The sequence below is a fragment of the Neovison vison genome, chromosome 4 (genome assembly GCF_020171115.1).
Source record: "Neovison vison isolate M4711 chromosome 4, ASM_NN_V1, whole genome shotgun sequence".
Classification (NCBI taxonomy): domain Eukaryota; kingdom Metazoa; phylum Chordata; class Mammalia; order Carnivora; family Mustelidae; genus Neogale; species Neogale vison.
Genome location: NC_058094.1, coordinates 152,243,467 through 152,257,491, shown reverse-complemented (window position 1 = coordinate 152,257,491; position 14,025 = coordinate 152,243,467). Strand labels below are relative to the sequence as shown.

The 14,025-nt window shown below is 33.5% G+C and overlaps 1 protein-coding gene across 2 annotated transcripts in view; it reads left to right on the top strand.

Annotated features, from left to right (window-relative positions):
• The window catches only part of SEMA3A (semaphorin 3A), a 407,533-nt gene that overhangs the window by 359,820 nt on the left and 33,688 nt on the right, over positions 1-14,025 (top strand). For both annotated transcript variants that reach the window (XM_044245926.1, XM_044245927.1), the window contains 6 exons: positions 3,269-3,411; positions 4,983-5,097; positions 5,190-5,259; positions 7,276-7,420; positions 10,439-10,658; positions 13,518-13,609. In XM_044245926.1, the coding sequence (XP_044101861.1) occupies positions 3,269-3,411; positions 4,983-5,097; positions 5,190-5,259; positions 7,276-7,420; positions 10,439-10,658; positions 13,518-13,609 (785 nt within the window). The remainder of the gene's footprint in view (positions 1-3,268; positions 3,412-4,982; positions 5,098-5,189; positions 5,260-7,275; positions 7,421-10,438; positions 10,659-13,517; positions 13,610-14,025) is intronic.

The following is a 14,025-nucleotide window of genomic DNA, read 5'->3' as shown; positions in this document are numbered from 1 at the left end:
AAATAGTAGAATGAATTTTTTTTAAATTTTTGGGAGAGATTAATTAGAGACCTATTTTATTTTGAAATAGGAATGAATGTTTTTCCAAGAACAAATCCGAAAGTTCTTGAAGACAAATTTCATTAGAGTCATTGTTTTCCTTTGATATTCTTTTTTTATTATAATAAACTTGTCCTTTTTCAATGTATAATTTATGTTTTGGTTGTTTCTGAAGCTTTGTCAACTTAATTCACCTCCGAAGTCCTCTATGCCTATAGTATCAGATATTAAAGGAAACACTATGATTGCAGGCCCTTTCAACAATGAATGTGCTTGATAACTTGCTTGAATTATTTCCCACTAGAGTCCATACTTGTAAAATGATAATTTTCTTCACATATTTTAGAGAGAGAAACATGATGCTTGATAACGCCTTCTGTCTTGCCCAGACACCAAGCGAAGAGAATATCTGTTCATGTCAAATATTGTTTGCTTTCTTGTCATTTTTGTACTTCTGATATGACTTTTGCTAGATTATAACTTTCTGAGAACAAGGGAATATATATTATTCATGTTGCTTTCTACACAGTGCCTTATGTGTATCTGCAAGCAAATAAAATAGCTGGATTTAATTACTTGAAATTCTTTAAGTTATGCAAACATTTATGTGAACAACTACACTAATTTAGGAGGTAATATTAGATGAACTTGTCCTTCATTGCTCTAGTATTAAAGAAGAAGAATGTATGGCTTTTTAATTCTAATTCTGTAGCTGAATAATGAGATCTCCAAATTTAACATGTTGATTAAGCCTTCCTTTCACTATTATCATAATGACATAATATAGTACATTTGTTAACATTTTACAAAGTTGTTTCACATGCACTATTTAAGTTTAAAGTATTTGTTTTGATATGAAGTATTTATGAAAGACAAAGTGAATAGAATCCAATTTGAAATAACTCAATTTGAAGTAAACCCAATGAGAAAATCAGTCATCTCAGATCTGAGAGGTAAGAGCTTTGCCAAAATGTCGCAAAAATTGCAAGTCACTGAACTGAATTCTTTGACATGGAGGTTTGTGTTATATATGTGCACACACAAACACGCAATGCTGCATTTCTGGGACCCTGTTTTCGTCAGTAGGGTATGAATTCTTTGATTTGTAACATACAAGTTCCTCCTATGTCACACAAGTTATTCTGCTCACCATTCCTCATAAGACACAAACACATATATACAAACATATTTATGTATATGAACAAGTAGAAATTTGTGAAGAAAAATAAGCTCGCAATAATTATTAAAATTAAAGTAGCATATTATTTTATGTCTTTTTAAAGTTCTGGTGCTAAGTGAGCCCAAGTTTTAAATCATTTTCCCACTCTTATGCCACGGGCATACTGAACCTTGAATATGAATACATAATAAATCGTTATTTTACATTACTTGCAGAGTCTGTATAATTTGCCTGAGTAGGATCATGGAGTGCAACCTGAAGTGCATGGTCCCAGAGCAAATGTTAAAAGAAGGTTACAAGCATAAAACACGTGATAACAATGATTATACACAGGTGTAAAGATTAGGACTAAATAACATGGATAAAGCTAGTTCCAGGCTTCTGACCTCTTCCCTGGTTTCTCAAGTATGGTACTGACCTATGTGTGGATATTTCATTTCTAACTTAATAACATAATACACCATGGGAGTTAAAGGTAGATTACTGTAAGAATTTAAATACCTGCAATATCCTAAGTGGTTTCAGTGAAGTGAACTCAGCTTCTTAGTTTTTACATCTTAAAGCCAGTGAAGCTATTCTGTACTTTGATTTGTTTGTCCGTATCATAACCACATCCACCCAAGTATTTACAAAGTTTTGTTTTGTTTTGTTTTTTAGATGAGGCTCTGAACATTGCTAATAAACCTTCCGCATAATCTAGCCAGTCTTGTTTTTTGTTGTTGTTGTTGTTTGTTTGTTCTCTCTTTCCTTCCTTGCACAAATATTCTCTGAATGACCACTGTGTTTTAACATGTAGGATCATAGCAACAAACAAAACATGCCAAGTCCTTGTTTTCTTGGAATTTGTATTTCATTGGAGTGGGGAGAGAGGCAATAAACAAGACCAGAGAGAAAGAAAGATCAAGAAATCACAGGTGTTTAATTATGTTAGGAAGAATAATAATGCATGAAAATTAACAACAAAAAATAAGGATTTCAGTGCTTTAAATAGGGTAGTTAACAAAGATCTGTCTAATAGTGCAATATTTAAACAAAGACCTGAGTAAAAGTAGGAATCCAGTAGCTATAATATATGAGGGCAGAGGATTACACAGGGAGAAAAATCTGAGGCAGGACTGAGAGTACTTGACTTGTTTGAAGACCAGAAGGAAGTGCTATGGCTGGCTAGGACTACGTTAGGTAAGCAGGGGTATGTAGAAAAAAAGGCTTATGAGGTAGGTAGCAAGGGACGAGATCATAAATGGGGTCTGGTCACAGGAAAGACTTTCTATTTTCTATTTATTGTGAGAGATTTGGAAAAATGTAGGAGGGTTTAGAGAGGGAAGCGATATATTGGGAGTTTCACTCCGACTGTTGTGTGAAGTAATAGAACAGGACTGATGAGGTAGAAACAAGGAGACTGCTAGGAGTCCATCCCTGGCCATGGTGGTCTGGGAAAGATTGGTCATAGACGATTTGGTAAGGAAAGGTGATCGTTGTGCCCATGGATAGAATGTGAGTTGTGAGAGACAGAAAAGATGCAAGGGTGGCTCCAGAATACCAAGGTGGCTTGAGCGTCTAGTAAATTCACTGAAATGGAGAGGACTTGGTTTCTCGTTATTTTCTATGTGGCTCTCTCTTCCCTCCCATCCAGTCTTTGCTGGAAACTAGAACAGACCGATTTGTACTTTGATTTAAACTATTGTATGCTTAGAAGGAAGAATAACAATGATGATGGCAATAAGCAATATTTGATAGCCTTTACAGTTTGCAAAGCATTCTAATATCCAGAAATGAATTTTCACTGTGTGGTCTCACTAAGGATTTTTGCACCACTCCTAACTTTCCAAAAAAGAATTAAAGAATCTTTTTTCTGCAACATAAGGTGATTTGTAACATACTTTAAAATACATAAAGAACAGTTCACATGTACTGAAAACTGTGAACTAAGGAAAGATTAATTCTTGAAATATGTCAAAAGGAAGTGAAGAGAAAGTGAAAATGGATTGTAATGAATGGTATTATTTATCTAACTGTGAATTAATGTATATCCTATAATTTGCCTCTCAGATCCAAGGTTCATTAGTGCCCACCTCATCCCAGAAAGTGACAACCCTGAAGATGACAAAGTATATTTTTTCTTCCGTGAAAATGCGATAGATGGAGAACACACTGGAAAAGCCACTCATGCTAGAATAGGTCAGATATGCAAGGTAAGGTAAAGAAAAAAAGCAATTGAGGAGGGTTGCACTATCCAATCATGGTTTTATTTCATTTTCTTTTCCACATATGTGCAAGTACAATGAAAAATATGGCTCAAAATCTTGACTGATCACTGCAAATATTTAAATGGCAAAGAATGATTGGAAGCATAGTTGCTTGTGAGTGACTCTTCACAGGCAAGCATGTATGTAGAGGTGAGGACACAGTATGTCATACTTACATTAAATGAGCTTTGAAATTTTAAAGCAACAATTTTTTTCATGTTACATAGGAAAACATACTTTTTTGTATTCTCAGATGTAGCAAAGCTTCCTACACTGTGTAACTTTTGAACAGACGTTTATTGGTGGAATAGCTAAAGCATTAATGTAAGAGAGAAAAGCGTTAAAGCTTGATTTTATAAATTGATTGTAGCATCCTGTGTACATAGATGTGAACACACAGATGTAATTGTGATGTTCTGAACTTTGAGGTCATTTATTTCCTGTGTGACACAAAATTGGGTATGATATTACATTATAATGTTAGATATATAGAATAAAAATTGCTCAATAAATGTTTATGGTTTAATTAGTATCAGTGTGAAGACATGGTAACAGTACCATTCTTTCCCACTACACTGTATAGTACAGGATATATATATACAGTATGAATAAAGCCAACCGCTACCATAAATTCAAGCACCTTTCATCTCAAGAAAATCACAAAGGCAGATCCATTAATGTCTTCAGTGGAATTTTCTTTTTTTAAGAAAATAGGAAATTTTTGAAAATCTCTGTTGCAGGGATTGGTTAGCATCTTTCCTTCCCTAGTCATGATCGAATTATTTATCTCTAGCATATTAAGTTGCTGGAAAATTAAAAATTTTAACAGTCGGAAACATACAAAAATATGTGAAATGTATGAGAATGTTCCCCAAAAAGTATAAATCATATTTAAAAGCACTAATTACAAGAGTTAAAAAAAACTTTATAGTATATAAAATTATATAAACAAAACATAAGTCATTGTTATGCTTTTGAAGGAACACTCATATTCCTTCAAACATATGCACATAAATATTATTTTAAAAGGCTTTGTTACCAGTAAATACATACTATCATAATAGAATTTATTGCTACACTAAGTAAAAATTTAGTTTCATTTTCAATGATGAAGTAAGTGAATTTCCTTTATTAAGAATTATGCAAGTACTTTTTCAGTGTGCTGTTGTAAAGTCAAAATTGTTTCGACTGTTTAACTTATAAAATATTCGATGCTGATATGCTTTTGTTTGGGATCTGTTTTCAGTGTAGGTTGCAGGGTATGCATTTATTCTTCCATTCAGTAAATACTCTTAAATGTATTGTACCATTTTGTTCATTGTACGTTGTAAGTCATTCCTTGAATAAGGTTTGCATAGCTTTGACCAACAATATAATAAGAAAACAGTTACTTGTATCTATGATAGAATTACTTTTATTTTGAGAAATAAAGTATGAAGTCTCAAAGTATGAAGATGAGAAATATTTGAAATTATTCATATGCACATTTCCTAAAACCAGTGTTGTCTTTTTTTCAGAATGACTTTGGGGGGCACAGAAGTCTAGTGAATAAGTGGACAACATTCCTCAAAGCTCGTCTGATTTGCTCAGTGCCGGGACCAAATGGCATTGACACTCATTTTGATGAATTGCGTGAGTTGCTGATGATGTTGTATAGAGAGTATCTGTTCAGACTTTGTCATAAGCACCAAAATGCAACTTTTCCTAATTTTGTTTTCAAACAGAGGATGTATTCCTAATGAATTCTAAAGATCCTAAGAATCCAATTGTATATGGAGTGTTTACAACTTCCAGGTAAACAATATTTTACTATCTTGTTAACGTAGAAACTTCATGTCTTTTAGGTGCTTTGCGAGTACCCATAAATTTTGGAAATACATTTTTGAAAGAACAATGTTGGCTTAACCTCTAAGCTGTTGTAGATTCCTGGATGGTTAAAATAAGTTAGGATCTAAATCGTTGTTTAAAAAACAATTTTTTTAGCAAAGAATATCATCACTATAAATAGGATGAAAATGTGTCGTGTCCTATGTATAGCTCTGACTTTAACATCTGAGTCAAATGTAGACTATTCTGAAAAACAGAAATCTGAGTTTTGATCAGAGTTATTAGTGCTGTAAACTGCAGGTGACCAACTTCTTCCTTTCCTCTCCTTTCTCTTCCCGTTCTTCCTCCCTCATTCTCCTTCTGTCCTTCCCTCCTCCACCCCTTACTCCTCACCCTCCTCCTTTCTCCATTACCCATTTTCACAAGGCTTTTGCTGCCAATCAAGCAGCAATTATCTCCTCACTGTCACATTCAGTATAAAATTTATATTACCTGGAATTGTTAAAATTAAACAGACATTAATCCATTTCTTCTTTTTCTTCGTTACCTAGTACAGTGGTTCTCAAACATCTGTCTGAGCAACCATCAGAGTTGCCCAGGGAGCATGCTAGGCCCTGCCCCCAGAGTTTCTGAATCTGTAGGAGTAGCATGAGGCCTAACTATTTGCTCTTCCATTATGAAAATATCGTCATTAAATTCTCTAAGTATTTACTGAGACTTATTATGTGTTAGGTATGATGTAATATGTAATTGATGTTCCAGAAAAGCAACCAGGCATCTTTCTTCCCTCATGCAGCTTGCACTCTACCAAATGTTGTCTGTGTAACAGTTTCCAGTAATAAATTCTTATAACCACGTGTTTTTCATTTGGTGTGATTTATATGTAATTTTCTGTAGTGAAAGATTGGTTAAAAGATAAGCATTCCATATTTTAAATGTGCACAACTGTTTTATATCTTCATATAAGTACATCTCTCAAGTTGTATTTATATAAGTACAATAAAATGGAAAATTGTGACAGCTCATGGCAAACTTCCAGTTTGTTTTGGGTACCTGATTCTTGTCAAGCAAAATGATGGGGATAATTGCTATAGTACTCCACTTTGAGTAGGACATAACAACTACTAACTTAAAACAATTTTCTGAGTTAGAAAGAGATTGTTTAAAATGGCTTCACACAAATCAGACTGTGTAACTGGCTATAATGCTTTTGGTGATTTGGGAGTTAAAAATAATATAATGTGGGGTGCCTGGGTGGCTCAGTGGGTTAAAGCCTCTGCCTTCGGCTCAGGTCATGATCCCAGGGTCCTGGGATCGAGCCCCGCATCAGACTCTCTGCTAAGCAGGGAGCCTGCTTCCTCCTCTCTCTCTGCCTGCCTCTCTACCTCCTTGTGATTTCTGTCTGTCAAATAAATAAATAAATCTTTAAAAAGATAATAATAATAATAATATAATGTGACACATCATTTGACATTATTCCTTTTCTGTATCAGTTTCAGCTTATAAAATGACTTCTTAAATATTCTTGCTTGCTTAAAATTTCTCTGGTTTCAGTAATTATGCTTGAGGTTTAACATATTACAAAGTTTATATTTGTATTTCTATTTGATATCAAAATTACATATTACTTTGTAGAAGATCATGTATATGGCTTTTTCCACCAAAGTTTATGTATATAAATGTGTATCTTCATATCATATATTGTCTATACATGATATAAATATGTGTACTATCAGTACTAATGATGGTTTCATCTATGCCTTCTATTTTTGAGCAACCATAGTTTGTTCTCTTGTGTATTGTTAAAATACACAAGACCTTTTTCAGTCAAAAAAGATCCCAAGTATTATTTGGATTGAACTTATGTTTAAGTCTTGATAGTTGATACCTGATATTTAAGAATTTAGAACAACTTAAAAACAGTTGTCTTGTCACTGTATAAGGATGAAAATCTGTTGTTGTTTTTTCTGTCTCCCTTTTTAGTAACATCTTCAAAGGGTCAGCTGTGTGTATGTATAGCATGAGTGATGTGAGGAGGGTGTTCCTTGGTCCATATGCTCACAGGGATGGTCCCAACTATCAGTGGGTGCCTTATCAAGGAAGAGTCCCCTACCCACGACCAGGAACTGTAAGTGGCCTAGGTGTTTTATTTATTTGTTTGTTTGTTTATTTATTTATTTGTTTTTAGTTATCTCTATACCCAGTGCGGGTCTTGAACTCACAACCCCGAGATTAAGAGTTGCATGCTCCTCCAAAAGAGCCAGCCAGGTGCCCTCCACCTTTTTTTTTTTAATAGTTTTTTATTAATTTATGGCCTAGGTGTTTAAAATACCGAAGGAATAAATGTATGCTGAAGGTTAAAAAAAAGCAGCTACAAACAGGTATTAACTATAGATAATGTAAAACAAAGGTGGAAATACTATAAACAATGGCAAAGCAAGGATTTTTTATGATATTGTGGAATTGTACATTTAAAAACTTGTTTTTTACAACATCAGTGGTTAAGTTCAGTGTTTACCAGTTATTAATAACCAAATTTTTGAGAAGTAGAAACTGAATAGGTAGCCTTATTTATTATCTTTTCTGAAGATGGCCTTCATGGAGAATGGGAACAATTAGGATAATCTGAACTTGTTCTTCCTAGTTATAATGAAGGCTTCAAGGATTGCCCATTAAATAGGAGGAAGAAAAGTTTTAAGTCAACATTATTTTCCCATGGGAATGGGACACATCCCTCAAGTAGGTAAAGAAGATATTCTTTACCTACCTATTTTACCTACATATTTTAACAGACACTGACTCCTTTTGCTGACCTTTCTCCTTTTTCCCTCCAGCAACCCTGAGGCACATTCAGGCTTTAAAAAAAAAGAAAAGAAAAGTGGAGGGAACTCAAAATAAAACCAGCTTTGAATCTGCAATTTAAAGTAGGGAGAAAAAAACAAAACAAAACAAAAAAACCCCAAAGGCTTCAATATGGCAGAAAATGAGTGAAGTTATCAATGATGGCAGAGGCCATAGTATACGTGGACTGAGCATCTGGTTCAGTGCAACATTTCTAATCCTAAAAATCTCTAAGGAAATAACTTCATGTGATGAAAAACTTATATTTGAACTTTAGCCATGACTTTAATTTTACTTCAGTTTTGTTCCGTTAAATTCAATTAATTTATATTTTATATATTTTATTAAATGTGAGGCTTTTAATCTTGTTTTCTCTATTTATAAACTTCTTTATGAACAAACTGAAAATTTTGCATTTCATAGATATTAGTTCTAGCTGATGATTCTTGGAGATAAAAGAAACCTACATAGGCTTTCAGAAGAATGAACAAGCAAAACAAGATGAAATATTGATTATATGAAATCAAATGGGTTTTATAGAAATCACAAGATATATATTCCATTTATTAATGGAAAACTGCTTTTACTTTGTTGGTGATGGCTGTTTATATCTCTGTGGTTCATTTATGTGAGTGTATTTTCAGTATAACCTGACTCTAGTTTCGCTTTAAATTCGGTGGAATTTCTTCACTGTGCTGGATATTGTACTGCTATTAGAGATACAAAGGTTTTGATCTGAATACATATACAGTGCATTTGCAGTTAATGATAGACATTAGAAATTATTGTGTGTCAGATCCTATTCTAAGAGATTTATATTATTATATATATTATATTCAATAGCCCAGCTGTTGCTATCATTTCCTTTTCACAGATGGGGACTCTGAGGCTAGGAGAGGAACCAGGATTCAGTTCAGGCAGTTTGGTTCTAGAGCCTGTGTTCTCACTCATTCCTCATATAGAGAGTTGTTAAAACATGGGACATTAAGTCAGCAGTGTGTACCGATTGTTAAAGACAGAAGCAGAGAGTAATGCCTAATCTAGGAATTAGAGAAGGGCTGCCAGAAGGACGAGTTCATTAATTCAAAAAAAGTGGCATCTGAGAATAGTCATTTTGTCAACACTAGTAGAGAAAAACATACTCAGTGAAACATATTAAATAAGTAACTTTATAATTTACTTAAAATTCCTTAAATCCTTTAACTGTTGTATTAGTGCATTATTATGGTGTGTGTCTCCCTCTATATACAACACACATACATATTCAGAGATAGATATTCTTCCCATTTCAAAACAAGTTCATTTATTTCATTTTCCATGAATTATTTATGACCTGTATCAAGGTAATGGCAAAGACGATTGATTTCTCCTTCTAATAAGTCTCTTGTAAAATCAAGAACTTCTCTTAATTATAGTTCATTTCCCAGTGAACTCTTAACATTAAATGGCAAAAAGTTATGTAGCTATAAGATAAAATGTAACAGGTTGGAGATATTGTACATTGAATGCTTGTACCACATAGTTAAATGCAATGAAAAGAGACACAGTAATTTCCTCATTTTTGTCTTATTGCCTTATGGGGAGTATTTATATCCAGAGCTGATGTTACGCCAGCGTAGCACGGGGCATCCTTTCTGCTTCTCTGTAGCCGTCATCGCTTTAGCTTGGTCCGCTCTTGATTAGCCAGTCGCAGGGCCATGGAGATTGTTAAACACTACGAATAACACATTTCCTTATCCTTAAAATTAATTATTAATGAGATAGTATGGGTACTTTCTGTGGTGCTTTTTCAGGGTTATGTTAGAAACAAAGCAATAAAAAATAGTGTATACTGTCCTTTAGTTTGAAAAGAGCATTTGTATTTTAGAGTAATGTCACGGGGGGAAAAAATGTATCCAAGAAAATTATTCTGAGATTCTCTAGTCTGATTATTAATCGGATTTAGTTGTCACATATTCCATTTCTTATTTCAAATACTTTACCATACTGGTAAAATATATTGTGTTGCCACTAACAGAGGCATCAGATTCCTGTACATTGAATTCTTCAGATGTGTTTGTAGTTTTAGGTAAGAAATGGTGACGTAACTAAATCCCACTGAATTTTCAGAGATGTTTAGGAAATGTGTGCTGTATATTACATCTACTAATGTTAGTAACATTATGTTTTAGTTTATCTGATACTTAATTTTAAAGAAATACTGATAGGTTTAGATTTAGTTTATGATCATTGAGATTATAAATTATTGTATAATTTATAATTCTATTTACTGTATTTTAATAAGATATTCTCTTTCTCCTAACAGTGTCCCAGTAAAACATTTGGTGGATTTGACTCTACAAAAGATCTTCCTGATGATGTTATAACATTCGCAAGAAGTCATCCAGCTATGTACAATCCAGTGTTTCCTATTAATAACCGCCCGATAATGATCAAAACAGATGTAAATTATCAGTTTACACAAATTGTAGTTGATCGAGTGGATGCAGAAGATGGCCAATATGATGTTATGTTTATTGGAACAGGTAAATGTTTTAATTTTAGCTCTGAATTTCCTGCCAGAACATTGTTTAACTGACTGAGTGTGCTAAGAACTGGAGGAAGTTTTTATAGTCACTGTCAGGATAGAGTTAACTTCCAATAAACGACTGAAAAACCTGAACATCTACCATGACAGGGTGTTACTAAAAAAGTAACAAGCTGATGTATATTGATTTAAGCCCAATCTCCTTTTCAATCAAAAGCTGATAAATGCAATCAGTAAAGCTAATGATTAGGTAGACAATCAATGTCTATAACTGAATCCTAACTCTTTTCTAGCCATTGACTTTTTAGAACCAATTTGTATTGGTCAAACCATGGTAACATTCCCAAGACATTCAATAATGTTTCTGGACTATATTGATGCAAATTATCTGAACTTTAAAATTATCACAGGGTGCAAATCTTCTGGCAAATAAATTTTGGCTAATGTTTTTGCCGTACAATGAGAGAAAACAAAACAAAACAAAACAAAACTTCATCAGGGGAACAACAAAATGGACTTAAAGAATCATCAGATACATTTTAGTTCCATTTCTGTAGAAATGTAACAACAGATTTCTGCTAACTCCATGATTACCAACAAACATTTTAACAGGTATATTTTCAGAAGGAATCCCATTGCTATTGTATTTTCCCCCTACTCTCTTCATTAATACTATCTTGAAAGCACCAGTCCAAAACTGAAACTTGCTAGTTAGGGTAGTTAGGGTCAGATTTCAAGGCAATAAATTTCTAGTCTCCATTAGCTTTGTTAACTGACATAAATCAATGAGAAGCAGAGTGACTGCTCTGCTGAAACCTTGTATAATAGCATGTATTTTCCCTCGGTGAGAAACAGAAAAAAAACTGAATTAACTACAGGGGAATGGTCATTGTGTGGTAAGTGCTTTAAAGGTTTAAAGTTTTATAACGAAATTGTGAACTACTTGTTATCAGATGTAATGGTATCAGATTCTTAGCAACAGGGTGCAGTCTACTTTTATAAGTGAGAAAATTTATCAAATAAAAGCATCCCACTGAGACTCAGTTTGATAAAAATTAGTGAATCAAGTATCAACTGCTGGCTATATAAATCTTTAGAAATTATAAGATGATAGGATTTGTATTCAGTTAATGTCAAAATATAATTAGATCTATCTACAGAGTAATTAAGTTTATTCAGTAATGTCACACTTACCTCTTTTTTCACCTCTTGCCCAAACATGTTGAGAAGTCCCTCACTCATTGTCTATGCAACAAAGGCTTGCTTCCAGGTATTTGACCAAAGAAATTCAGTCATGAGTTTTTAATTCCTCTTGGACACAAGCTGTCTTTAAAGGAACCAGTTTCATGAGTATGTTGAATGTCTGAAGATGTGTGGATGGCTATCGGTCAGTACAGACCAGGGTCATCTGTCAGCAAAGTAAATTGATTACAGTAATTTTATCTTTTAACTGAATTGCACATCACAGTATATTGATCCTAGTTAAGTAATCTGATTCAATTTGTGTGAAATTGTTTGAAATACTACTCGGTAAAACTAGATCTGGAACACAGATAAAGTTATGTTTGGATACTGGAAACCCATCAGAGGCACTGAGTAGATTAACCTAATTTACCTTTAATCTTTGGTGTCATGAGTAGTCTAAAGTCCTATAAACATAGAAGTAACCTTTTAACAGAGGGCATTTTTTTTTTCACTTTACAAGGGACACGCTAGCAAATTTTCCTTCTTTTTTGCACTAGCAACTTATCTTGATCTCACAAAACACATATTGATCCCCTGAAAATGGTTATCAGTAGTTATTCAATGAATACATTAAATTATTTTTCTGATGTATGATTCTCTTTTCAAATAATGATTCAGTTAAACTGGGCTAAAATGAGCCATCTGAAGCTAAAAATAATTGATCAGCTGATCAGAACTGGAATGTTGAAATGTTAAGGGTCCATTTTTTTAAAAAATTTTAATAAGATCCTGTTCTTTATTCTATCAAGGAATAGGAAAATACCTGTAAATATTGGAAAAATAATATATCCCCTTAACACAACTTGGAGTAAAAGCAGCAGCTCTTTTCCTTAGAACATTTTGTCTCTTTTTGCAGTGAGAATTAGGGTAAACAATGCTTTAAATCCCTATACAGTGTTTCCAATTTATTATTTGTGCCTGAATTTTACATTTCTTTAGTACTCTAAAACTGATTATTCAAGACATTAATCAAACCAGTTTGTTAGCCAAACCTGCTTAACCATTATTGAAAAACCACCGGAAAAAGTAATCCAAGGTGTTTATTTTGGGAAATCAAGTTATTGTCATTCATCACTTAATGGTCATTGAGGTGTCTTTAGGGGCCTGTTAAGTACTAAAGGCTTCCAGGTGGCAGGAAGATGAGCAGCAAGGCTTGGAAGCTCCAACTACTGTTGCTTGACAACATTCCTTGCATTTTGCAACTGCATTAAGTCTTCACAAGGAGTCCCCGCTTTCACAACAAACCTGTCATACCAAATTAGGATTATCTTTTTTTTTTTTTTTCTGAGATACCTGATAATGGAGATTAAAATATTTTTTAAACACAATTAGTTCAACCTAGTGATTATTACATATTTTTTTTAATTTTGCAAGTTCAGGATAAAGCCATCTTCCATGCTTCATATATTTCTAAAAATTCAATTTTTTTTTATTCCACAGCTATGTTTGTAGTTTATCTAGTTGCATGAAATGCATTTGAATATATACTTTGCTACTGCTATACCAAAAAAATAAAAGGAAGTCTGGGGTCAAATACCAATTCCATTTAGTAATGCTATCCTTTGTTCAGATCTATTTAAATTGTGTTCTCCCCCTCTACTCTCTTTCAAAGATGTTGGGACCGTTCTTAAAGTAGTTTCAATTCCTAAGGAGACTTGGCATGATTTAGAAGAAGTTCTGTTGGAAGAAATGACAGTTTTTCGGGTGAGTGCTGCTCAATTTCAAGTGTCAACAAGTTCACTTGTATGTCTTTCCCCCAGGACAGCTGCACACTGAACTTGGTATGTACAAGGAGTCTAGCATACCCTTCTAATTAGCTTGTCAATTAGAAAGCCAGACACTAGTCAAAATAAACCTTGAAACTTTCAATGCTAGTTAAATCTAAAAATGTAAAGAAATATATTCTTGGCTCATATTTTGTTTTCTCAATAATAAAATATATGATTTACATTTTATATTTATATAAGTTACCTCAATGAATAAACTCATGTTGCTCCCCACCCCCAAATCTCCCCTCTCATGCATTATGATATAACTGGAATGAGAGGCAACGTCCATGAATGTATTAAAGGAATGATATCAGAATGACAGGCAAATAAAGACATTTCAGTCATTTTTTG